Source organism: Hypanus sabinus, chromosome 1 (assembly GCF_030144855.1).
Source record: "Hypanus sabinus isolate sHypSab1 chromosome 1, sHypSab1.hap1, whole genome shotgun sequence".
NCBI lineage: Eukaryota > Metazoa > Chordata > Chondrichthyes > Myliobatiformes > Dasyatidae > Hypanus > Hypanus sabinus.
The window spans coordinates 118,491,223-118,517,356 of NC_082706.1; the positions used below are offsets into that span (position 1 = coordinate 118,491,223).

Consider the following 26,134-nt stretch of genomic DNA (forward strand, 5'->3'; position numbering starts at 1 on the left):
TCCCATTCCAGAATGTCCTGCAGCCGCTCAGAGACATCCTTGACCCTTGCACCAGGGAGGCAACATACCATTCTGGAGTCTTGTTTCCGGCTGTAGAAACGCCTATATATTCCGCTTACAATCGAATCCCCTATCACTATAGCTCTCCCACTCTTTTTCCTTCCCTCCTGTGCTGCAGAGCCACCCATGGTGCAATGAACTCGGCTGCTGCTGCCTTCCCCTGATGAGACATCTCCCCCAACAGTATCCAAAACAGTATATCTGTTTAGGAGGGAGATGACCCCAGGGGACTCCTGCACTACCTGCCTACTACTACGCTGTTTAGCGGCCACCCCTTCCCTTTCTGCCTGTGTAAGGTTGAAAACAAGTTAAAAATTGTATTAAAGAGGCTTAAGAAGTTGCCATAAGAAGCAGTAGCCGTAAGGACTGGGAAATTGTGGAGGTCAACAGAGATGAACCAAGAATTTGCTTAAGAAAGGCAATGGACAAAACAATAGGAAACTAGTGAGATCAGCCTCCTATACCTTGGAGAAACCAACTACAGAATGGATGATCGCTTTTCAGTGTGTCTATGCTCACGGAGGCATTCCTCACTGTCCCCTTGCCTGTCACATTAATTCCCTTTCCGCTGCCACTCTGACATCTGTGCCCTCTTGCTATCTTACAATGTTACAAGCCTGAGGAGCTCATCTTTTAGGGCATGTTGTTGCCTGCAGGACAGAATATTGAGTTTTCTAACTTTAAATATTTCACTGTCACCTTCTCCTTGCAATAAAACTGGTCATTTTTACTGGACAAATTCTAGAGTGTTACCATTAACATCAAATTACAATCACAAAAAAGCTTAATCTGACTTTAACTACTTAACTGACACATGAAGTTATCCTGTCTCAGTCTATCAAAGAAGTTCCCTTTCTTCCACCTCCCTATCTCTCTGCTGCCTCTACTAACTTAATTCTCTCTTCCACAGTTCCAATGAAGGGTTGCAGGCCTAATTTGTCAACTACTTCTCTTTCCATAAGTGCTGACTGAATTTGATCATCAACAGCTTTATCCCGTGCCCTACTAGCTCTCTTCTTTGACTTGTAGGACTAAAAATTTTTTAAAAAGCATTGAGGACAAACAGCTCATAGATTGAAGGGACTGAAATAGAATGAGTTTAAGGTATAGTGGTTCAGCATGAGTTTAAATCTGAATGTCCGAAATGACTGCTCAAACATCCGCCAGGAAAAATAACCAAAACAAATCCTATAATAGGCTAAATGATGCCATCTGCAACTTAGTTAATAAAAGTAATCAAGCCTGCTTTGAAACTCACAGATGCTCCTCTCCTCCTGGGATGAAAACATTTCACTGACAACTCGCAACTGTAATGAACTTAATTGATTCATAACTCTAGAAATCACTATTGACTATACAAGTAAATAAATAGCCAAGATAGCTGCTTGGTGTTCTTCTACTTCCATTTTAATAAAGTCCATAAGCTATTTAAACCTAAAAGATCATCAGCTCTGTTGCAGCATCACTTTGGAGACTGTCATTCAAACAAGATCAATTTACCAGCTGATGTTGCTATTACAAATTTATGATCTGAGCAGGATATACACTCAGGTTCAATAACAACAATCTCCTCTTTAAGTGGATTCCATGAACATGATTAGTTCACCTTAGCTGCATAAAATTAAGTCAGATGACAAATCATGGTTGAGGAGATGGTGTGTTTATACTAGCAAATATTCTCCTGCTATTCAAATTTGGACACATCATTTAATCATATAGTTATGAGTGCTTTTTTTCCACAAACAGTAATGATTACAGAAATTTCATTTAATTTTATAGCATTCCTCAGAGCAACGAAAACAATACAGCACACTATATTACCCTATTAACATGCTCAGTACAATTTTAGTAATCCGTAATTTCTTCTGCAATGGCTTAGAATTAAGTTTGAAGAGAAAGTTAAGTAGCCTGAAAATTCATTCGGCATGTACTTTCTTAGCTGTAAAAGAAACCAACCAACAGTACTCCATGCCTGAGGACTGGCTGGTTCACCTGACATTAAACTAGCTTCTAAACTGCAATATATTGTACAAGCTTTCTCGTGCTGTACAAAACAGTCTTTTTTGGGATGTCAGTGGAACTCTATTTCTCTCAAATTGCTAAGGAAAAAACTGCAATTGTTTGTTGATGTTTCAGCAGAGTATAATACGTCTTAGCAAAATTCAAATTTTACACTCTATACTGCAAGCCAGACAAAGTATATAAAAAGGGTCAATCACCAGTTTACAGGCCACAATCTCATGCAGTTAAAACAGACATTACCTACTGTAATAAATATGTAACCCATTGGATGAAATAAAGGAAATATGACAAACCTTTGGAAATGGATTCCTCATATCGATCTTCAAATATAATAGGAAGATTACTCCAGTCTCCATCTATGTCCAGACACTCAATAGGCAATGGAGGCATTCTAGTGAGGTAGGATGAATTTCGGACAGCTGCTGCGATTTGACTGTGACTTTGGATTCTGGAAGCATAAAGAATAATTTTAGAACTTTTATAATCCCCTAGTATGCAGATAATTGGGTTCCAAGATAAGGTGATTGACACTAAACTAGAATGGTAGTTGCCCTCACGTGACAGGTTTAACATTTACCTCAAATTTTCAATGATGATATTCTTCAACCTGAAAAACGATTCTGATTCCTTTCAGCTCTCCAATGAATAAAGATTTAAACCATTGATAATAAGGACATTCAGATACAAATATCAACTGAGAGTTGCCTTTAATGATAAAATTACACGCAAAGGAGTCAAGACAGAATAACAAGACCACAAAATATCAGACAAAATAAAGTCAGTCAGCCCATCAAATCTACTCCATCATTCAATATTGCCTGATATTTTCTTTCCAACTCCAGTGGCAAGTTAAAGAAGTACTAAAGACTGTGGAATTTTGGAAATTTCTTCCACAAATGTCAGTAATTGATGTACCAAATATTAATAGTATTGTCCCTTTCTTGGGTAGGTCTCATCCAACTAATATATGTATTTGGTTAACTCCAAAACATCCCACCTTTTTTGCTGCTTAAAACTTTTCCTGATATTATCAATGATGACTGATTTGCAAACAAAGTGCCATATTCTTAGCAACTAATGATTGACAGCTGCATCCCCTCCAATTCCTATCAATCTCTCTACAAACCATCTGGAGGGAATCCTCAGCCAGTCTACACCTCCTATCAACTTACAGCCCCATCCTTTCTTCTGATCCCTAGTTTAATCTCACTACCAATCTGCTGATTTAACCTCCTTGCTGGGTTGATCCCTCTGCCAGCCTACTTACTAAAAACTTCTTCTAATCCTTGGCCTGATCACTTTACCAATCCATCGGCATGATTTTGCTCAGCTACTCTTGCCTGACGTTGCCTTACTGTGTCTGACCAACTGATTCACCTTAGATCACTGCACTTATCACCAACTTCGATTCCATCACAGCCCTTTCCCGACTCTGACTCCATCCTTACATAACCTCACCCTGGACTGCTGGAAATCTCAAAAGGCCATCCCTAAATGCAAGGTCCACTGAGTGACAGATGACCTCCTGAACCTGATGTACCACTGAAATTTCCAGCAGAGGGACCTGACCTGCTGCTTACTGACCTGATTGGTTAAATAATTTAAGCAGGCAAGTTAATTTTCTAAAGCTAAGTGGGACCTTGACTTTATAAAGTGTGTTGGCGTGAGCCAGCCCTGATTGCTAATCCTGAGTATCAATCCATAATCCCTGCAGAATGTAATGAAAACCGACTAAAGATGACTTTCCTGTATGCATCATCTCTCTTCTGATCACACAGCTAAAACCTCAAGACAATAAAGTTGGAATTTAGTCCTTAGATTAATGGGGCATGGTTTGAAGTTACTAATTTCAATAAGTATTAATTTACTATTTTTTAAAGTAATGAAGCAGAACTGACAGCAATTCATCCTCTCTTTACAGCCAAACTTTGCCATCTCTTATTCAATGTCAGTAAGACCAAGGCCCCGATTATTGACTTCAGGAGGAGTCAGACCTCATTGGGGTATCAGAGATGAAGAGGGTCCTCAGTGTTATCATTTCAGAGCACCATTCCAAGGCACAGCACATAAATGCAACTACAGAGAAAGCACGGCAGCACCTCTATTTCCTTAGGAGTTTGTGAAGATTCAGCATGATATCTAAAACTTTGACGAACTTCCATAGATGTGTGGTGGAGAGTATTGACTGGCTGCATCAGAGCCTGCTATGGATACACCGATGCTCTTGAATGAAAAATCCTGCAAGAAGTAGTGGATACAGCCCAGTCCATCAGGGGCAAGCCCTCTCCAACACTGAGCACATCCGCATGGAGTGCTATTGCAGAAAAGCAACATCTATCATCAATTTGATCATTTTTCCATCATTTTGAACTTTAGTGGCCTATATACACCAGGGGTATATGACAAGCCAAAGGACTACATTAGCTTTAATCATAAATTGGCAGCTTTGAAGTTATCAGTCAACTTTATCCAGGAGTTAAGGTTAATCTTTTCTTGCCTAGGGGTTTGTTTATCCCTTACCTCAAAGTAAAGATTTCAGCGTCTCATGCTCACTTGCAGTGAATGGGGTGATTAACACACCTGAAAATTCAACAAGCTTGCACATTATCCCTATTTTCCATGCTTTTCCCCATAAAAGAAAATATTATTTCCCGCCTTATGAGAACTCAGTGGTGCCAAGGATGTTTCATAATCTCTCCTCTCCTCCACCAAAGGATAAAACCTTGGGCTCCATGCCATCGGTAATCAGTCCCTATGTTACCATGTCCAAACACCTCTGGATGAATGAAACTGAACTATGAGTGTTCTGACTTCACACAGTTTCCAGCAGAATGCTCGAAGGGCATTGATCAGGCACATTTACCCTGGTTGATCTCGTCTTCATGGCTTAATTGTTCTGATATCTTGAGTAGCCTCTCAGGTAACACTTTGCAAATCTCACTTATCTCATAGAGCACAAAGTCAAAAGCCCTGTCAAAATATGATTAACTGTATCCTAAAGGAACTGCAATTTAATATCAATATATATAAAAGGATACTTTTATTAAAATGGGGTTACTGGCAAAGAAGTACAGTCTGAGCCGAGGATGAGCACTGCCCAGAATTAACGATAACATTAAAAAGTAGTTAACTGATTTAATTTAAAGTTGCATTTCTTTCCCTTGGGTCAATAAAGCTATATTTTCTATCTGCTTAATTTATCAAAGTGAACATTTCCTTCCTAACTCTGAAAATGGAATGGAGTTCACAGGTTAACTAGAATCAGAATCAGGTTTATTATTCCTGTTTTATATGACATGTATTCTTTCTTATTTTATTGCAGCAGTTCAGTGTAAAGACATAATAATTACTATAATTTACAAAATAAATAAACAGTGAATAAAAGGAATACTGAGGTGGTGTTCATTGGTTCATGGAGCATTTGGAAATCTGATGATGGAGGAGAAGAAGCTGTTCCTAAATAATGGGATGTGTCACCATAGAATCATAGAACACTACAGCACAGTACAGGCCCTTCAGCCCTCAATGTTGTGCCAACCCATATAATCCTTTAAAAAAAGTACTAAACCCACACTACCCCATAACCTTCCATTCCTCTCATAATCTTGTAGACATCTATCAAGTCTCCTCTCATTCTTCTACATTCCAAAGAGAAAAGTCCCAGCTCTGCTAACATTACTTCATATGACTTGTTCTCCAACTCAGGCAAAATCCTGTTAAATCTCCTCTCCATAGCTTCCACATCTTTCCTATAATGAGGTGACCAGACTCACTAATGGTAGGAATAAGAAGAGGGCATGTACCAGATGGTGAGAGTCCTTAATGATAGGTGTTGCTTTCTTAGTGTGTTGCCTCTTGAAGATGCCTTTAATGGTAAGGAGAGTTGTGCCCATGATGGAACTGGCTGACTTTACAGCCCCTCAGCAGCCTCTTACATCCTGTGCATTGGAGCCTCCATTACAGACTTTGATGTAACCAGTCAGAATATTGATTTGCAAGTTTTTGGTGACAGACTAAATCTCCTCAAACTTCTAAAGAAATGCAGCCATCGGTACAATCATGAAGATGGCATATAAATGTATCAGGCCCAAAACACATATAGATTTGTTGACACCAGGAAGTTGAAGACACTCACTCTTTCCAGCACTGACCCCTCAATGAGGACTGGTGCATGCTCTCCTGAATTCTACAATCAACTTCTTGATATTGCTGACATTGTGTGAGAGGTTCTCGTTGTGACATCACAAACCTGTTAATCTAACTCACTGTTGTAAGCATACTCATTACCACCTGAGATTCTTTCAATAACAGAGAAGTCATCTGCAAACCTATAAATGGCACTTGAGCTGTGCTTAGCCACATAATCATGAGTGTGGAGAGTAGAGCAGTGGGCTGAGCATGCATCCTTGAGGTGATTGACAGGGAGGATGAGGTATTATCTCCAATCTGTACAGACTGTTTTCTCCCAATGAAGGAGCCAAGGATCCAGTTGAAGAGAGGGACCCAGATTGAGAATCTTAGCGATTAATGCCGAGTGGATGAAAATTTTTAACACCAAGCTATAATTGATAAAAAGCAACCTGATATATGCTTTCCTGTTGTTGAAAGCAGTGAGAGCGGCTGAGAGATTGCATCCTCTGAAGACCTGTTACGGTGTTAAGTGAATTGCAGCAGGTCCAGATCCTTGCTTTGAAGGAGTCAATTCCAACCATAAGCACATCATTGGCGTAAATGCTGGTGCCACTGGGTGACAGTCATTGTGGTAACTCACCCTGATCTTCTTGGGGACTAGTATAACTGCTTCCCTTTCGAAACAGGTGGAACTTCAGACTACAACAATGAGAGGTTTAAAATGTCCTTGAGCTCTCCCGTCTGCTGGTCGGCACAGGTTATCAAAACCTGGCCAGATCAACCATCAGGGATGGATGCTTTCCAAGGGTTCATCCTCTTGATGGATGTTCTGGCATCAGCCTCTAAGACAAAGATCATTGGATGCTGTGGGGATTTGCATAAGTGCAGTATTAATCTCCCTTTCAAATCCCGTATAAAAGGCATTGAGCTTACTGGGATGTGAAGCATTGCTGCCATTTATGCTGTTAGATTTCATTTTGTAAGAATTAACAGCCTGCAAATCCTTCCATAGCTGCTAGGCATTAGATTATGTCTCAAATTTCACACAAAATCCCTTTTCAGTGTCACTCTGGACTTATTCTGGACTCTAGATCATCAGTCTTAAATGCCACAGGTTTAGTCCTTAGCAGGCGGCAAATTTCCTGGTCCATCCAGGGCTCCTAGTTTGTGAAAACATGGATGTTTTCAAAGGCACTCTCATATCCACATCTTGGTAAAAATCAGTGACAGCTGTGGCATATACATTCAGATCTGAAGATGAATTCCTTGTACATTTTACCAGTTCAAAGCAGTCCTGTAAAATGTACCTCCACCTCCCTTAATCATAATTGATGGTCCTCCCCATTCTTAGTTTGGTCCTTAGTCTCTGCCTATATCGCTGGAGTGAAAGTAGAGCCAGGTGATATGACTTGCAAAAGAGTAAGCACGGGTATGGGATGGGAAAGTAAACATTCTTGATGTTGGTGTAACTGTGAATGCATGTGTCGGCTCCTTTGGTTCACTAGGTGACATGTTGGTGCTAGTTGGCCAAAGACTTATTCAAACTGACCTGACTGATGTCCTCAGTGATGATCGGAATAGCATCAGGATGCACTGTCTTATGACTATTGACTTCAGTACTCAGCTCCTTCAGTGCCAGTTTGACATTTAATGTTTACTACAAACACCACTTAGCTATGTGAAAGGTCAACACTGAATTCAGCATGTAGACTATGGGTCAACTTTCCTCTTACACACACAAGAAGATTTAAAGGTAACCTATATAAATTTTATATCAAGATAATTGGAAATTTGGTCCAAACCTATCTTTCAGGAATGATACAGGTCAAAAGCAAGTGACTTGTTAAATAATTAAGAAATGAACACAGTAGGGAAAGGTTGCGATTACTGCAAAAGACAATTCTTTTCTTTATCTGTAACTCTTGCTTCAAGTTGCAGCATCTAGAGACACCAGTTTGGTATCAGATATTTACAAAGGTGTCAGATCTAAAGTGATAAAACCAAACCGGTTTCTCTTTTCATAGATGTTGCCTGATCTGCTGACTGTTTCCCGTAATTTGTGCTTCTATTTCGGACATCCAGCATTTGCAATTTTCTTTTACAAGTCCTTTAACTCCACCAAAATTCAATCTTTCCCTATCTCCAGTTATTTGTGCAAATTGTTTTCCAGCCTTCAGCTGATTATTCACTTTATGTCACTTTGGCTCCTTGATATCCATTAAGATTGTGCTGCTGAAGCACAGCAATGACTTTCTGGTAGCAAAAACAATTATTAATAAAGTAGTAATACTTTATTGATCACACTTTTTCTTGAAAACATTCACTGCAATCAATAGCCCGTAACTTCCCTTTTGGAGTCGAGCTTTGGAACAGCCTGTACGATGTGGCATTTTTGTGGTGTGTAGTCTCAAAGGTGCAGGACAGTTGTGGCATGGCTTGGGTCTGAGAGGGGGGGAACAAGCCGATGTTTGGTTGCTGGAGCAGACTTGGAGGTGATTTTAGCAGCAGAACCAAAGAGAGGCAGATTCAAGGCATCGGAGACTGGGCCCCGAGGACGATGAACAAGCTTAGATTTGACCGGTTTAAGCACTGCGCCAGGCAGAATTGGAAAGTCGGCTATGGACCAAATCGAGGCAACACGTCCTAGACTTGACAGCATATTCAAGAGGCAGGGCCTGAGTCTGAGAGCAAGGAATGACCCACTATTTGGCTGACTTAAGTGTCAGGCCCAATTGAAAATGTCAGGGTGTAGGGGCCAGAGGCGAGGGAGACCCAGTGATCAGCTTGCTGCTTCGTGAGCTTTACTTGTCACTATGCTGAACAGAAACCAGGGCCTGCAATGAATGGCCTCTTGGATTGGCTGTGACTGGCTTCCTGGCTGTGAACTCGCTTTCATGAAATTCAGTTCTGAATGTTAGTTACGTATTCTTATTGTTTGCACAATTCGTGTTTTTTTGGCACATTGGATATTTGAAGGTATTTTTATTAATGTGTTCTATTGGGGTTCTTTATTTTGTGGCTACCTATAAGGAGAAAAATCTCAAGGCTGTATATAGTAAACATACTTTGATATCCCTCCTTATTCATAGAAGTATATATCCAGTCTTACTATCTTTCTCTTACTGGCTCTGGTCTCCTTGCTGAAAACACTAATATACGTTGGGTCTAATTATTTTTTTATTAATTTGAAGATTCCAAATATTTTCAATCTGTTACTCTTGTTTATGGGAAAACAATTGAGAGGATTAATGAATCCACTGTATTCTACATTTGTGATTGAAAGCAGGGCCTACAGCTCTACTTCTATCTTCTTTTGTTATGAAGAAGCCATCACTTATACGTGTCAATGCTTGGAATCCAAGCACTAAATTATGGTTGATTTCCTCATTGAAGTGCACATGGACCTTACGCTCATCAGCTGGAAGGCGAAGATCTTCTACCATGTTTCCCCTTGCAGCACATTGAAAATCAACCTGACAGCTGAGATCCAGACAGAGAATGTATGGCGATGACTGCAGCCAGCAGCTAACAGCTACAGCTGTGCAAAGCATGATGCAAAACAGAAGCCAATTTCACATGAGCAACAATTTATTGTGAGTAGAAAAATAGGTATGACTCATAGCCACACCAGAGCAGAAAACTGTGCGGAATCTTCAGTTGGAAGAACAGAGGAAGAGATAATGACCTGTAATGCTCTCTGAGAATTTCCAAAGACATTGGTAACAATAACATTGGAAAGTTGTTCTCCATTATAGTATCATAGAATGTATCAAGTATTGTTCTTAGAAACCATCTGTAGTCAGCAGACTGTGAAATAATATTTTAAATGAAACCTTCATTGAAGAACTGTATTTCCCTGAGACACATTATTTTCAACAAGGGATAATTTGGCTTTGTTGGCATTCAAGGTTTCCAAAGCAGGCAAAAGAGCTTGTGGTTCCTATGCTAATAAGTGATCACCAGAGGTTAAAATGGTGAAATGCTTAGCTGGGAAGACATAGTCGTTAGACCCACATGGGAAATCTTTCCAGAGCAATCAATTCCTTGAACCCTATTTCTCATTGACTTAAAGGTTTGAATAGTCCCAAAAATCTGAATATTGACTTCTGTATAAACATATATATATATATATATATATAAAAGCATCAAGTAAGGTTCCCCATGCGTGGCTTATTCAGAAAGTAATGAGACATGGGATCCAAGGAGACCTTGCTTTGTTGATATAGAACTGGCTTGCCCACAGAAGGTAAAGGGTGGTTGCAGATACTCGTATTCTGCATGGGGGTTGGTGACCAGTGGAGTGCCTCAGGGATCTGTTCTGGGACGACTCTTCATGATTTTTATAAATGACCTGAATAAGGAAGTTGAAGGGTGGGTTAGTAGGTTTGCTGATGACACAGAAATTGAGAGTGTGTGGATAGTCTGGAGGGTTATCAGAGGTTACAGCAAGACATCGATAGGATGCAGAACTGGGCTGAGAAGTGGCAGATCGAGTTCAATCCAGAGAAGTATTAAGTGGTTTCATTTTGACAGGCCAAATTTAAAGACAGAATATAATACAAATGGTAAGGTTCTTGGCAGTGTGGAGGATCTGAGAGATCTTGGGGTATGTGTCCATAGGACACTTAAATCTGCTGTGCAGTTTGACAGTGTTGTTAAGAAGATGTATGGGGGGGGGGGGGTGGAGTTTCAAGATGGCGACGTAGACATCTGCCTTTTAGGCGCTCTTCATTTTTTAAGCTATAATCACCCTTTAATCAATTCTTTTCGTACTTAATCATATGGGTTGATATTTATGATTTATTTTTCTTTTAAAAAATAACACTGGATTTAATTTTTACAAACTTAAAATGTCTGTACCTAAGAAATCGTCTAAAGACCCTATAACTCTCGATGCAATCTTCAATCTCCTGGATACTAAACATGCAAGTCTGGAAAACAAACTTACTGCGAAGATATCGGAGCTTGAAGAAGTTGTTAAATCATTTGATATCAAGCTTCAATCGCAGGCAGCAGTTATTGAACGCCATGAAGAAAAGTTTGCAGCTCTTGACAAGATAATTTGTGAAAAAATACGTACAATCGAAACTTTGGAGGAGAAGGTACGGTCGACCGCTAAAATAGTGGAGCATTATAAGTTTAAAATCACCGATCTTGAAAACTGGTCTCACAGACAGAATTTGCGTATTATTGGATTTCCCGAAAATCTTGAGTCTGGTGACTTAACTGAATATTTCTCTAATTTATTGTGGGAATTTTTTGGCGAGGGCGCTTTGCGGGTTAAACCTACTATTGATCGTGCCCACAGAGTTTCGAGATTTTTGGCTGCGAAAGACAAGCCACGAGCTGTGATTGTCCGTCTCCATTATCCTCGGGCGAAAGAGCTTTTAATTCGATTAGCTCGTCAGAAAGGTATGATTTCTCACAAAAACAACAAGTTTCGTATTGTGGAGGATTATTCATTCGAGGTAATGAGGGCGAGAATTGCTTTTAAACCGGTGATGGCGGAGGTTCATTCGATTGGACTTAAACAAGCTTTAAGATATCCAGCGAATCTCAGAATTACGTTGAGCGACAACAGTCAGCGCTTCTTTAATACTCCGGAAGAAGCGAATAAATTCGTTGAAGAATATCGCTCTTCTAGTCCAACTTGAACTATGTGTTATGTGGAAGAACTTTTGGAGAGAAGACGCCATTCCATTTTAGGCTTTAACTTATGAAGCTGCGGTATAGCTTTTTTTTGGTCTGTAGACCTGGTTTCTTTTATTATTATCACGATTTACAGATGCTTTTTTAACTTAACTATAATGTCTTTTTTCTTAATTAATTTTTTTCCCTCTGGATTAGATATACATGTTAAGACTTTGTAATAATGATTTATTTTTTAAGATGTCGTTTCTTCTTCCCATAAGACTTTGCTTTCCGTAAGCATTTATTTGCCTGTATTTGAGAATGGGACGAATGTTTTGAATTTTTGAACCTTTTTTTATATATATATTGTAGTGGTTATTGAACCCTTTTTTAATTCTATTGGTGAAAAATTGGTGAATTTACATCTATATTTTGTAATATGGTCCTTTCAAAATGTTGCTTTTTCTTCCCATAAATCTTTGTTTTTGAAACGTCATTTCCTTATATTTGAATATGGAATTTTTTTAAAGGCATATTACACTATTTTAAACTTCAATGGTTATCCTTTTTTTATTAATGTTTTTTTTGTTTTTTTATATTATTTTTTCATTTTGATTGATATATATTCTTTTTGTTTACAACCCTGTATTTATATCTGGGTGTTATATAGTTACTCTTTTCTTTCTTTTCATGAAGTCGCCATCTTGAAAATGGGGCTAATATTAGTGTTAGTTTGTGCGCCTGCCGCATGGCCTTTTCCGTGGGGTTGGGGGAGGGGTAGGGATCTTCTTTCACACTTTTGCTTTTTATTTTTTTGCTTTTAGTTTATGGACCGACTTTAAATTATTAATATTGTTGAGGTGTCATGTTCTCCGGTTGCTCCTGAATCATTTTTCCTTCTTCCTGATTTATGGGTTATGTGTCTTTTTAACCTTTTATGATATACACAATTAATATTGGCATGATGGATAAGTCTGTTAACTTTATCTCTTGGAATACTAATGGTTTAAATCATCCGATTAAACGTAAAAAAATATTTAAAGTATTCCATAGACTAAATGCTAATATTATTTTTGCACAGGGGACCCATATTAGGAGGGAGGATAATCAACGCTTTTTTAGGTTCTGGAAAGGTCAACAATTTCACTCAAATTGTACCGCCAAAATTAGGGGTGTGTCTGTTTTTATAGACCCTTCAATTTCGTTTACACATCATGAAATTATTTCTGATCCACAAGGCAGATTTTTGTTGATAACTGGTTCACTTTTTAATCGAAAAGTGGTTCTAGTTAATATTTATGCTCCAACCTTTGACTGCCCTGAATTTTTTAAACGTTTATTTACTTCCCTTCCTAATCTAAATGAATATGTGTTGATAATGGGTGGAGATTTCAATTGTTGTTTGAATCCTTCAATGGATAGATCTAAACCTATTCGAATTCTTCCGAATAGATCAGCCTCACTTACTAATTCTTTTATGGTTGATTCGGGAATTACTGAAATATGGCGGTTTTTGAACCCTAAAGATAAAGAATTTTCGTTTTTTTCACATGTATATCACAGTTATTCTAGAATTGATTATTTTCTTATTGATCATCGTTTATTAACAGATGTTATTGATTGTAAATATGATTCTATTGCTATTTCGGATCATGCACCTTTGAAGTTATCTATCAAGATTTCGGACTTTTCTAATAATACTAGATCTTGGAGACTTAACACTACTCTGCTTCAAGACCCAGAATTTGTCACCTACATAAAACAGCAAGTTGACTTGTTTTTCTCAACAAACTATACAGAAGAGATTGACAGAGGAATACTTTGGGATTCTTTTAAGGCTTTTATCCGTGGACAAATTATCTCATATTCTGTCGGTAAAAGAAAACAAAGATATTTAGATATTGCTTTATTAGTGGATAAAATTAAAGAAATTGATAAGATCTATTCCGTGACTCCTACCAAAGAACTTTATAAGAAAAGAGTTGAGCTTCAAATGGAGCATAGCTTATTATTATCTTCTTCAATTGAGAATCAATTAATTAGGACCAGGGCCCAATTTTATATCCATAGTGATCGAACTGGTAAATTATTAGCTAACCAATTAAAAGCTATTTCGACTAAGCGACAAATTATTAAAATTCGTAAACAAGATGGCAATCTGACTACTGATCATAAAGAAATCAATAACACTTTTCAAGATTTTTATAAATCTTTATATCAATCAGAATTTGATGGCGATCTGTCCATGATGGATAACTTTTTTAACAATTTGAATATTCCCAAACTGACAGATGAAGATCGTAGCTTGTTTGATGCTCCTATCTCTCTGGCCGAAATAGGAGAGGCCATCTCATCAATGAACTCAGGGAAAGCTCCTGGTCCTGATGGTTATATTATAGAATTTTTAAAAACTTTTTCTTCTTTGCTTTCCCCTTGGCTATGTGAAATCTTTAATGATGCATTTGTTAAGAAGAGATTACCTCAGTCTTTTTATGAAGCTACTATCTCTCTAATTCTTAAAAAAGATAAGGATCCCACTTTATGTGCATCATATCGCCCTATATCACTATTAAATGTAGATTCTAAGATTCTTACAAAAATTTTAGCTATTAGGTTAGAAAAGGTATTATCACAGATTATTTCAGAAGACCAAACTGGTTTTATTAGGAATTGGTATTCCTTTTTTAATATTAGAAAATTGATTAATATAATTTATACTTCATCACCCACAATTCCAGAATGTGTTATTTCACTAGATGCTGAAAAAGCCTTTGATAGAGTTGAATGGGTATACTTATTTAACACTTTGAGATATTTTAATTTTAGTCCTAATTTTATATCATGGATCAAACTAATATATCATAAACCTGTTGCTTCTGTTCTTACAAATAATTACAGATCTTCTTTTTTTCAATTATCTCGTGGTATGAGACAAGGTTGTCCCTTAAGTCCTTTATTGTTTAATATTGCATTAGAACCTTTAGCCATTGCTATTCGTGAATCTCCTAATATTTTGGTATTACCCGTAATGAGAAATTATACAAGTTATCACTTTATGCTGATGACTTGTTGTTATATATTTCTGATCCTGACAGGTCTATTCCCGCTATTTTATCCTTGTTGGCTCAATTTGGTAGTTTTTCTGGTTACAAACTAAACTTGGATAAGAGTGATTTATTCCCTTTAAACGCGCAAACTTTATTGAATGAAAGGACACCATTTAAAGTTGTTGATGATAACTTTATCTATTTAGGTATAAAAATTACTAAGAAATATAAAGATTTATTTACATTGAATTTTCTACCTATGCTTTATCAAATTCAACAACTTACTACAAGATGGTCTCCCTTATCCTTATCATTAGTTGGTTGGATTAATGCTATTAAAATGATGATTCTACCGAAATTTTTATATTTATTTCAAGCTTTACCAATTTTTATTCCTAAATCTTTTTTTGATAACATTGATTCAAAAATTTTTTCATTTGTGTGGCAAAATAAAAATCCTAGGTTAAGTAAAAGGCAATTACAAAAATCTAAAAAAGATGGTGGTTTAGCTCTACCTAACTTTAGATTTTACTATTGGGCGAATAATATTTGTAACTTAATTTATTGGAAATCAGATTTGGATTCACCACTGTACCCACAGTGGGTAAATTTAGAATGCAATGAGGCACAGGGATATTCTCTATTTTCCGTTCTGGGCTCTTCTCTTTCTGCCGACTTAGTTAAATTCAATAAACAGATATCCAACCCTGTTGTCAAACATACATTACGAATTTGGTTTCAATTTCATAAATTTTTTACTCTGAAAAACTTTGTTCTTGATAGCCCTATTTTACTTAATTTTTTTTTTCAAACCTTCTTTGACAGATCAAGCCTTTAGCATATGGAAAAGGAAGGGTATAAAATGCTTTCGTGATCTCTTCTTTGAAGGTAGTTTGATGTCTTTCGACCAACTTTCCAACAAATTTGAGTTACCTAAATCTAACTTTTTTAGATATTTACAAATTAGAAATTTTTTACATAAAATTCTACCATCCTTCCCCAATTCAACTTCAATGGACTTTTTAGGTATGATTTTTACCTTAAATCCCTATCAAAAGGGATTAGTGGCTTTTATTTATAATATGATTATGAAGATACAACCAGAAATATCAGGTAGAATTAAACAAGAATGGGAAAAAGAACTTCAATATAATATATCAATAGAAAAATGGGAAAAAATTTTACAAATGGTTAATTTTTCTTCTATATGTGCTAAACATGTTTTAATACAATTTAAAATTGTACATAGAGCTCATATGTCTAAAGATAAGCTTGCTCGATTCTATTCTCATATTAACCCTCAATGTGACAGATGTCATTCAGATGTGGCTTCATTGACCCACATGTTTTGGTCATGTCCCACTTTACATAACTATTGGAAGGACATATTTGCTACCATTTCCTCAATTTGGAATATCAATTTACAACCTCATTTTATTACTGCAATTTTTGGTATACCAAATGAGGATGATAATCAGTTTTCCCCTTCAATTAGACGAATGATTGCTTTTGTAACATTAATGGCCAGAAGGTCTATATTACAAAATTGTAAAGAAGTAAATCCTCCTACCACGTTCCAGTGGTTCTCTCAAACTATTTCTTTTCTGAGCTTGGAAAAAATTAGAAGCACTATTTTTGACTCATCAATTAAATTTGAAGAAACTTGGGTACCGTTCATTCGACATTTTCATATGAATTAATTTGGCCTCTTCCAGACCTTCTCTCTGCTTATTCTTGTTCAGGTATGGAGTTCCGGAGTTTTTGGCACTATCATATACAAATAAACTGTTATTATTGCCCATGTTAGTTTAGTTTAGTATTTTTTTATATTTTTTGCCTGTATTTTTATAATTTTTTCTTTTTCTTTTGATGATTATTTTTATTTTTTTCATATAATTATTATAGACTTGATTGATAATGTACTATGTTTATATGTTGATATTTTAATAGGATATTGTTATCCTACTATTAATTCAATTTCAAGTCTTATGCATTTATAACCTATTTATTATTATATTATGTTTTTTATATATGAAATTCAATAAAAAGATTGAAAAAGGAAAAGAAAGAAGATGTATGGTGTGTTGGCGTTCGTCAGCTGTGGGATTCAATTCAAGAGCCGTGAGATAATGTTACAGCTATATAAGCCCTTGGTCAGACCCCACTTGGAGTACTGTGTTCAGTTCTGGTAACCTCACTACAAGAAGGATGTGGATATTATAGAAAGGGTGCAGAGGAGATTTACAAGGACATTGCCTGGATTGGAGGGCATACCTTATGAGAATAGGTTGAGTGAACTTGGCCTTTTCTCCATGGAGCAATGGAGGATGAGAGGTGACCTGACAGAAGTGTATAAGATGATGAGAGGCACTGATAGTGTGGATAGCCAGAGGCTTTTTCCCAGGTTGAAATGGTTAACATGAGGAGGCATAGTTTTAAGGTGCTTGGAAGTAGGCATAAGGGGGATGACAGAGATAAGTTTTTTGCGCAGAGAGTGGTGGGTGTGTGGAAAGTACAGCCAGCAATGGTGGTAGAGGCGGATACAATATGGTCTTTTAAGAGGCTCCTAGATAAGTACATAGAGCTTAAAAAAATAGAGGGCTATGCAGTAGGGAAGCTCTAGGTCAGGGTTCGGCAACGTTTACCACTGGAAGAGCCAATATGGACCCATTTCCCACAGAAAAGAAAACACTGGGAGCCACAAAACCCGTTTGACATTTAAAATGAAACAACACTGCATACAACGGTTTTTTTGCCTTTATGCTATGTATAAACAAACTATAATGTGTTGCATTTATGAAATTGATGAACTCCTGCAGAGAAAACAAAATTACATTTCTGCATGCAACAAAAACATTTTGAACTCCGAAAAAAAAGACGTTGGGTTGAAGGTTACTCCATAGTTAGCCTACCTTGGATCGAAGAATTAAAAAAAAGCGCGCACTGGCGGGTGTCAGGCATTGGCAGTGGTGATGTATATTAATAGCGATAAAAAAACACGTTGTAGCGGTGTAGCGCTACATGCAGCGCTAAAATAAAGACACTGCAGTCAAAGGTAACTTTATTCGAACTAAACAGCCTTGATTTAAAGCCTCCCTCAACCCGCCCCCCATGGACGCAGATGCTCCAAAAGACAAGTACTCACAAACCCCCGTAGGCTATCTCCCTTAGCCGGAACGGTGGCTAATTGTGAGCCGGTTCAGATGTGCCAGGAAATGGGGTCTCCACAACGTTTTTAGATTGTACAAGATCACCATAATCTTCAAATTTCGAATTACATTTCAAAAACTAACAAACCACGGGGAGCCGCAGCACAGAGATGGAAGAGTTGCATGCGGCTCTGGAGCCGCGGGTTGCCGACCCCTGCTCTAGGTAGTCTCTAGAGTAGGTTATATGGACGGCACAACATTGTGGGCTGAAAGGCCTGTGATATGCTATAGATTTCTATGTTCTAACTACATTGTAGTAACCCCTCCAGAGACCAATCATCACCAAGAAAGAAGAACTACCTCAGTTGTTGGATGCGAGTGACAACCAGGGCTCCCATAGAACCGAGCTGGGCAGGTTGGGCCAAAGTGGGCAATACTCTACTCTTAACACACCAGTGCCAGAATAGCTTACAAATTTTTTTTTTGGAAGAAAAAATATAAGAAGGATTTGGAGTAAACCAAGCATAGGTATGCTGCCAAACATATTGAGTATTTTATTTTCTATAGCTAATCAAAACGGAAGATTTTACAGTGAACAAAATATGGATCATTTTCCATACCTTGGGAGCCACCTCTCATTTGACAATGATGGCAAAAGTTATTCTTCCTTCCAATGTCCTATATAATCTTCAGCTGTCTAGGGAAAAGGATTTTTGAAGACCAAGACATGCGACTAATCTCTTAGTCTACTGGATAGCAGTTTTTTTTTAAAAAAAAATCCTTCTGCATGCTTTAGAGACAACAGCAACCTATAGAAGTTAATTAAAAGTTCTAACAATATTTCCTCTGCAAAATCCATTATCAGGAATAGTGATGAAATGCCAGTTTCTTTCCCAAGCCAACACCTCCAGATTCAAAGCTCTGGTCATGCTCGCTGAGTTCTGATGACTGATCCACAGTACAACTTGATACTAGATGCCTGGTCTCTACCCTAACCTCCCTCATGAGACCTCCAGGAAGATGTTCTCAATGCCTCCGAGGGAAAAATGTAACATACTCAGACACTCAGGGGAGCCTCTGCCTTGCAACACAAAGTGAAGAAGAACCACCAAGCACCGTAACTCTGTAGGGCAGTGACAAATGAAATCCAAGTGCAAATAGGTAGGGAGTGCACAACATCCTAAATTAGAACAACTGCCCACTCCATGAATCACCAGCTGTCCCCAGCTAACAGAGCATCCAGATCCCATAAAACACTCATCGGTATAGTCCAATGCACAGAAATGGATTGGAAGCGAGTCATCCACGTCCTGGAGATCTGTCCAAGAGTAAATGACTCCCTGATCATCCACCCTTCTTGCCCAAGGAGGCACTTCACCACTGCTTCACCAAAAGAACTTACAAAGTAATTGTCAGTGGTATACCTCCATTTACTTCTCACTCATCTGTCTCATTCAACGTCTCACTCAACTGATAGCCTGGCCCAAAGAATAGAAACATGCTGGCACAAGTACCTTCTACACAGAGGAAGATGTTAACTGAGAATTTAGAAAATAAAATTTGCTTAATGGAAAAGTAGCACCTGATAATAATTAACAAAAATACTCACATGTGTTCCTGGAATGTAAGTGCCATCTGTTTCTGGTGTTCCATGTAGAAGAAGGCCTCTGAGAATCTTCTTACCTGTGCACAAATAAGAATCTGAGTTCTCTCCCTAATTATATAACCATTTACTTTGTGTCTTTACTCATCTTTCAGTATGTTTTAAAATATTGAGTTTCTGACCATTTGTACTCCTTGAACCAAACCTTAGGGAAGTATGAACTAAAGAATTCCCATGCACAGTTCAGTCTTCTGTACAATGAAGTTGCTGCCAAAATGACTGTGAGATTAAAGAAACTCACTGGAGTGCAACACTGAGAGTAATTGTATGTATGGGTCAAGTGAAGTTCAAGTTCATCGTCAAGTTTAATTGTCATTCAACCATGCATGAATATAGCCAAATGAAACTGCGTTACTCTGGGGTCAATGTGCAAAACAAAGTGCCAACAGTAATTTACATCACAAGGCACGTATAGCACCTCTAAGACAGGAGTAAAATACAGGCACACAAAGAAGACATATAGTCCTGATGAAGGGTCTCGGCCCGAAACATCAACAGTGTTTCTTCCTATAGATGGTGCCTGGCCTGCTGCGTTCCACCAGCATTTTGTGTATGTTGCATATAATCCAAGTCCCTGGGTCCATGAATGTTGCAGCAAACTGCAGTTAAACACAATACATCTTGTTTTCTACTGAAGGAACACTGCACGGCAGAACCGACTCCAGCATTAACACCACTCCACACTGTCTCTGGTGGAGGGCACTGACTCTGACACCTCTCTCTCAGGTAGCTGCTAACAAGTGGCACCGCAGTTTGAGGCTTCAGCTTTGCTATGAATGAGGCCACATATTGTCTGCCTCCACCATTCACCAGTAAAACAGTGAATCAGACTGCAGCCTTCCGCATTACCAATGTCCAAGAGTCTTGCCATCATACAAAATGCGGCTAAGGCATTCACTCGCTGTTGGACTGCGCACCGCCTCTTCACACTGACTCCTTGCTGACAGAGGTAGCAGTTATTTTGTATAATGATTTTAACAATGAAAACACCATCTTGCTGAAATGATATACTGATAACATCTAATGCTTTTATGATTCAGGACTCACGTTACTACATTTTGAGACAACTAATTGATGGATCACAGTGAATTCATGACAAGCCTCTTAAATTTTCTGAAACAATGACTAAGGCAAGGGAAAGAAGCATGGGTGATGTGGCTTTTGAAATGGTAAATGATAAAGTCCCTCAAATGCTAAAGTTAAAGCCCATGGAATTGACTCAGCAAGAAAGCTGCATGACCAGGAGATAGAGAGCTATAACAATGATTCATTCACTAATTGACTGCATGTGATAAGTAGTATTCTGCAAGGATTTGTGTTGGGATTATACTACTCAATTTAATTGTAAATGTTTCAAATGAAGGGTTACTAAACACAAACCCAAATTTACCATTATCAAACCACAAACAATATGCAAGGAGGCAGAAAATTTCAGAGACACCAACAAATAAACAAAACTGTGACAATGCCTTTCAATGTTGATTATGGCATGAAGTTATTCGCATTAGACCAATAATAGCTCCTAAAGCAATTTAAGGATTTCAATCCTTGGACCTTTAAAATGCCATGCTGAGATTTGGAAAGTAATCAAACAGGCTGGTTTCCCCACCAATAGTGCTAAATATGAGGAGAACCTGCACAAATTGGGCATTACTTCCTGGAACTTAGAAGGTTAATGACTGATATTTTTGAAGTGTTCCTGATATTAAAGAAAACTGATACGTAGATTACAGAAAGCAATTAATCTTGTTTTGAAAATCAATAGTTAGATTCTGAAAATATTGGAAAGTAGGCCAAATTAACAGTCTTCCAAATAATGCAACTTATCCTCAGAACTAATTATATGGATCAACTCCATTCGGTCAACAAACGTGATTCCACATTCTCTGTTGCTTTAAATTCTTGTCTCTCATCTACTCTTGACCTGAATGTCCTCACCCTTCAATATTACTTCATTGAAACCACAGAGGATTAAAGAATAGCAACACAGCATTTAGGTCAACAGATTATATATTTCAATACCAGGGTTAACAATTTGCTTAGTGATTTTTTTTCCCAATTATATCCAGCTCATAGTTACTTCTGGTTTCTTCATTTGTTCTAGTACAATTACTTTTGCCTTGAACCATTATTCCTTTTGCTACTTAATCACCCTTGTCTCCTACAATTATTACTTTACATTTTATTCTTTCCTGTATCACACTGTTCTCTACATTCCAAAAGCTGTTTTATTTCCCATTTACATCTACTAGGTACCTCCTGTACCTAATAAAGTGGCCATCGAGTGCTTGTACATGGTTTTCTGCTACTGCATCCCATCTACCTCAAAGTTCAATGTGCTATGTGTTCAGAGATGCTTTTCTGGACACCACAGTTGTAACATGTGATTATTTGAGTTACTGTCACCTTCTTGTCAGCTTGAACCTGTCTGGCCATTCGCTTCTGACCTCTTTCATGAACAAGGTGTTTTCACCCACAGAAATGTCTGCTTACTGGATATTTTTTCACACCATTCACTGTAAACTCTAGATATAGCTGTTCATAAAAATCCCAGGAGATCAGCAGTTTCTAATTATATATCTGCATTAACAAGGTGTACACGTATACCTATGTTATCCCCCACTTTCTCCTTCTCTTACTTCAGATGCCAACTTATCTGATGAGCAGTTTATGTGTCATTACTTTAAGCTTTCTAACTTTTTTCTTCCAGATTTATATTATTGTCTTCCTTCTCCTTTAATGCTTGGCAGCAGTTCCTCACTCTTCATGAACACCAGTCGCCCTTTGACAACTGATTCAAGTGGACAACCTTAAACAGTAGCAAAGACAGTAAACTATTTAACAGTATCAAACATAGCGTGAAAGCCAATGCACCTCGTTTCCAAGAGAGATTTTGGTTAGTATTTGCATTCTAATTTCTCTTCCCAAATTCAAAACACATTCCATGTCCAAGTTGCATAATTTTAGTTAACCATAGCTGACTTCTTACCAATCAAAGATTTGACTTACTTAATATCTAGATCAATAGATTTGTTGCAGGAAAAAATGTAGTTTCTAATCTACTAAGAATTTCACCTCACAACTAAGTCTCACTCTCAAGTATTGGTAGAATGATGAACACAGGCAAATGCAGAATGGTCTGATAAACCCTGTGACAGTAAATACGATCACAAACGAGAACATTTACAGATGCTGGAAATCCAAGCAACACACACAAAATGCTGGAGGAACTCAGCAGGCCAGGCAGCATCTATAGAACAAAGTACAATCGACGTTTCGGCAGCAAATATGATGACTGCTTCCTCACAATCCTACAATTTGGAAGGAATAAATATCCAGAAACAAAATAATCACCATACATGGAAGGCAGAGGAAATCATTGGGAATCTTTGTGGCCTAAATGGAGTTTCATAAATGATGAAACCTAAACAGCTATAAAACCAAACTGTGGCACCACTACCCTCAGACTGTGATGGTCCTGCCGTAAGAAAGCTGTCACATCTTCCTGAAGAGTTGTGCTGAGCCGGAACTGGTTCCACAGAGCTACAAGGCAGGAACAGAGCTGCTGCAGATCCTTGCTGATCTGTTCTGCCACTTTATCTGGACCACTAAACATCTGCAAAAAGTCAAATAAAATCATTACATTGGGCATGTTGTCACAATCTTAACTGCAACCTATAGCAATCTTATTTTCATCGACTATGTCATAACGGAATGGTGACATATCCTGCAAAGGACAAACAGGTGAGGAAGAATGTATTAAATGGTAAAGTTTTAATAAAGTACACTGAAGAGAGACTCAGGAACCTACCTCCTTCTCCGTGGCTGAGTCAAAATCCCAGAACCCTCTCACCAACAGCACTGTGGGTCTGCCCACACTTCAAAGACTGCAGCCGTTCAAGAAGGCAGCTCACCTCCACCTCCTCATGGGCAACTAGCAATGTGTAATTTACTGCTGGCTTAGCCTGTGAAATGCATGATTTTAGACAGGACAATAAACTTGGCTTTGATCTTGGATAACTGAATGCAGTGCTGCAGGAGGTTCAGCGAGGGTACACAGTATACCAGTCCCACCGACTGCCTCAGGCACAACTCAACTCAGAACATCACTAACACTGATGTACCAACAAGCTCTCAGCTTTGGACTCGTACTGAACATTCATTAGTTCCATTGCACCCTCAGCTAAACAGTGCTATGAACGTTGCATCAGCTAGCTTGCAGATGACCAGATTTTTAATCAAGACGACTTAAACTTCAGAACTGGAAACATTAAACTTATTGCATCATTTTACTCTCTCTGAGGGATATACAGGTACTTAAAGAGGAGCAGAAAGAACTACAGTAGGAAGGTGGGGATACCTGATGAAACCAGGACAGAAGTGGAAAGAAAAATACTATCTCCTGTAGGTATTCTTCTTACTCAGCACAGGAACAGTTCTATTTTTTGAGGTGCAAGTAACTGAAGCAATCACCTCTTTCTAACATCTTTATCCCATCCTATGCTTCATCTTAAGAAGCATAGAAACATACAGCAAGATAACAGTTCATTTATAAGAACATAAGAAATAGGAGCAGGCCCATTGAGCCTGCCCCGCCATTCAATAAGATGATGGCAGATCTGTCCGTAAGCTCAGCTCCACCTACCTGTCTTTTCCCCATAACTCTTAATTCCCTTACTATGTAAAAACCTATCTAACTGTATCTTAAATATATTTAGTGAGGAAGCCTCAACTGCTTCCCTGGCAGAGAATTCCACAGATTCACCACTCTCTAGGAAAAACAGTTTCTCCCCTGAATCTTGACGCAATGACCCAAAGTTCTAGTCTCATCTACCAATGGAAACAACTTTCCTATAAGGGATCTTATCTATCCCTTTCAAAATTTTGTATATTTCTATCAGATTCCCTCTCATTCCTCTGAATTCCAGAGAGTATAGTCCCATGTGACTCAATCTCGCCTCATAGGTTAACCCCTTCATCTCTGGAATCAACCTGGTGAACCTCCTCTGAATTGGCTCCAAAGCCAGTATATCCTTCCTCAAGTATGGAGACCAGAACTGCACACAGTACTGCAGATGTGGCCTCCCTGCTCTTGAATTCAATCTCTCTAGCAATGAAGGCCAACATTCCGTTTGGCTTCTTAATAACCTGTTGTACCTGCAAGCCAACTTTTTGTGATTCATGCACAAGTACTCACAAGTCCCTCTGCACAGCAGCATGCTGCAATCTTTCACCATTTAAATAATAATCTGCTCTTCTATTTAACCCATCAGCTCCATGATGAACATCAAGGATCCATTTACATCAATCCTAATTTTTATTACTCCCATATTTCCAGGTCCTAGTACTAGAGGCAATTTACAATGGCCAATTAACCTATCATCCCACATCACTACAAAGTTAATTTACTGATTTAACTTAACCTCTTTTTTAAAAAACAACCAGGCAGTACAACCTGGCCAGACAGCAGAGTTGTCATAAGATGATAAAGATGATCACCTGGGTTACATATCAAACTACCATCGCAGAAACGGATTCTCACACTAATTTAAGAGGATAACGTGGAGTCTGCATCTAGAAGTTGTCAGCCAGTGGGAAGAGGAAATTATATTCAAGGTTAAGGGAATGCTGTGCACAGTAATGCCACAGACGGGATCTCCTGAGGCCTCAGATGGAGACAAAAGCCCAACATAACCATTAGAAGGAAGATATTGTCTCATATACCACCCGCCTATGAGACTCATCAGCCACCTCTTTTCCCATCCGTGGAATATTTTTTCACAGTGATCTCCCATTCTGCAGATGCTGAGAATCTTGAGCAACACCCACAAAACGTGGGGAAGCTCAGCAGGTCGGGCAGCATCTATGGAGGGAATAAACAGACAATATTTCGGGCAAAGACCTGATGATTAAAGGTTAGCTTTGTTTGTCACAGATACATGAAAACATTGAGACATAGTAAAATGTATCATTTGTATCAAATCACATCAGCGAGAATTGTACTAGGCAGCCTGCAACTGTCACATAACATGGAGTCAAAGAGCACTACAGCACACAAACAGGTCCTTTGGCCCATCTGCTCCATGCCAAACTACTATTCTGCCTAGTCCCATTGACTCACACCTGGGCCATTGCCCTCCATACCCCTCCCATCCATGTATGTTTCCAAATTTATTTTAAATAGTGAAATCAAAACCTTATCCATCACTTTTGCTGACAACTCATTCCACATTCTTACCACCCTCTCAGTGAAGTAGTTCTTCCTCAACCTCCAGGTTTCACTCTTAAACTATGATTTCTAGTTCTGGTGACACCTAACCTCAGTGGAAAAAAAGCTTGCTTGCATTTATCCCATGACAACAGTGGGAAACCAGAGATTGGAAGTAAGAAAAGAAGTGACTCACTCAGGTCGGCAAGTGTCCATTATAGAG

General features: G+C 38.3%; 1 protein-coding gene across 2 annotated transcripts in view; it reads right to left on the reverse strand.

The window, feature by feature from the left end:
• Positions 1–26,134, reverse strand: part of fam135b (family with sequence similarity 135 member B) — a 381,705-nt gene that overhangs the window by 68,230 nt on the left and 287,341 nt on the right. For both annotated transcript variants that reach the window (XM_059975315.1, XM_059975310.1), the window contains 3 exons: positions 23,164–23,319; positions 19,650–19,723; positions 2,376–2,530 (listed from right to left, as the gene is read on the reverse strand). In XM_059975315.1, the coding sequence (XP_059831298.1) occupies positions 2,376–2,530; positions 19,650–19,723; positions 23,164–23,319 (385 nt within the window). The remainder of the gene's footprint in view (positions 1–2,375; positions 2,531–19,649; positions 19,724–23,163; positions 23,320–26,134) is intronic.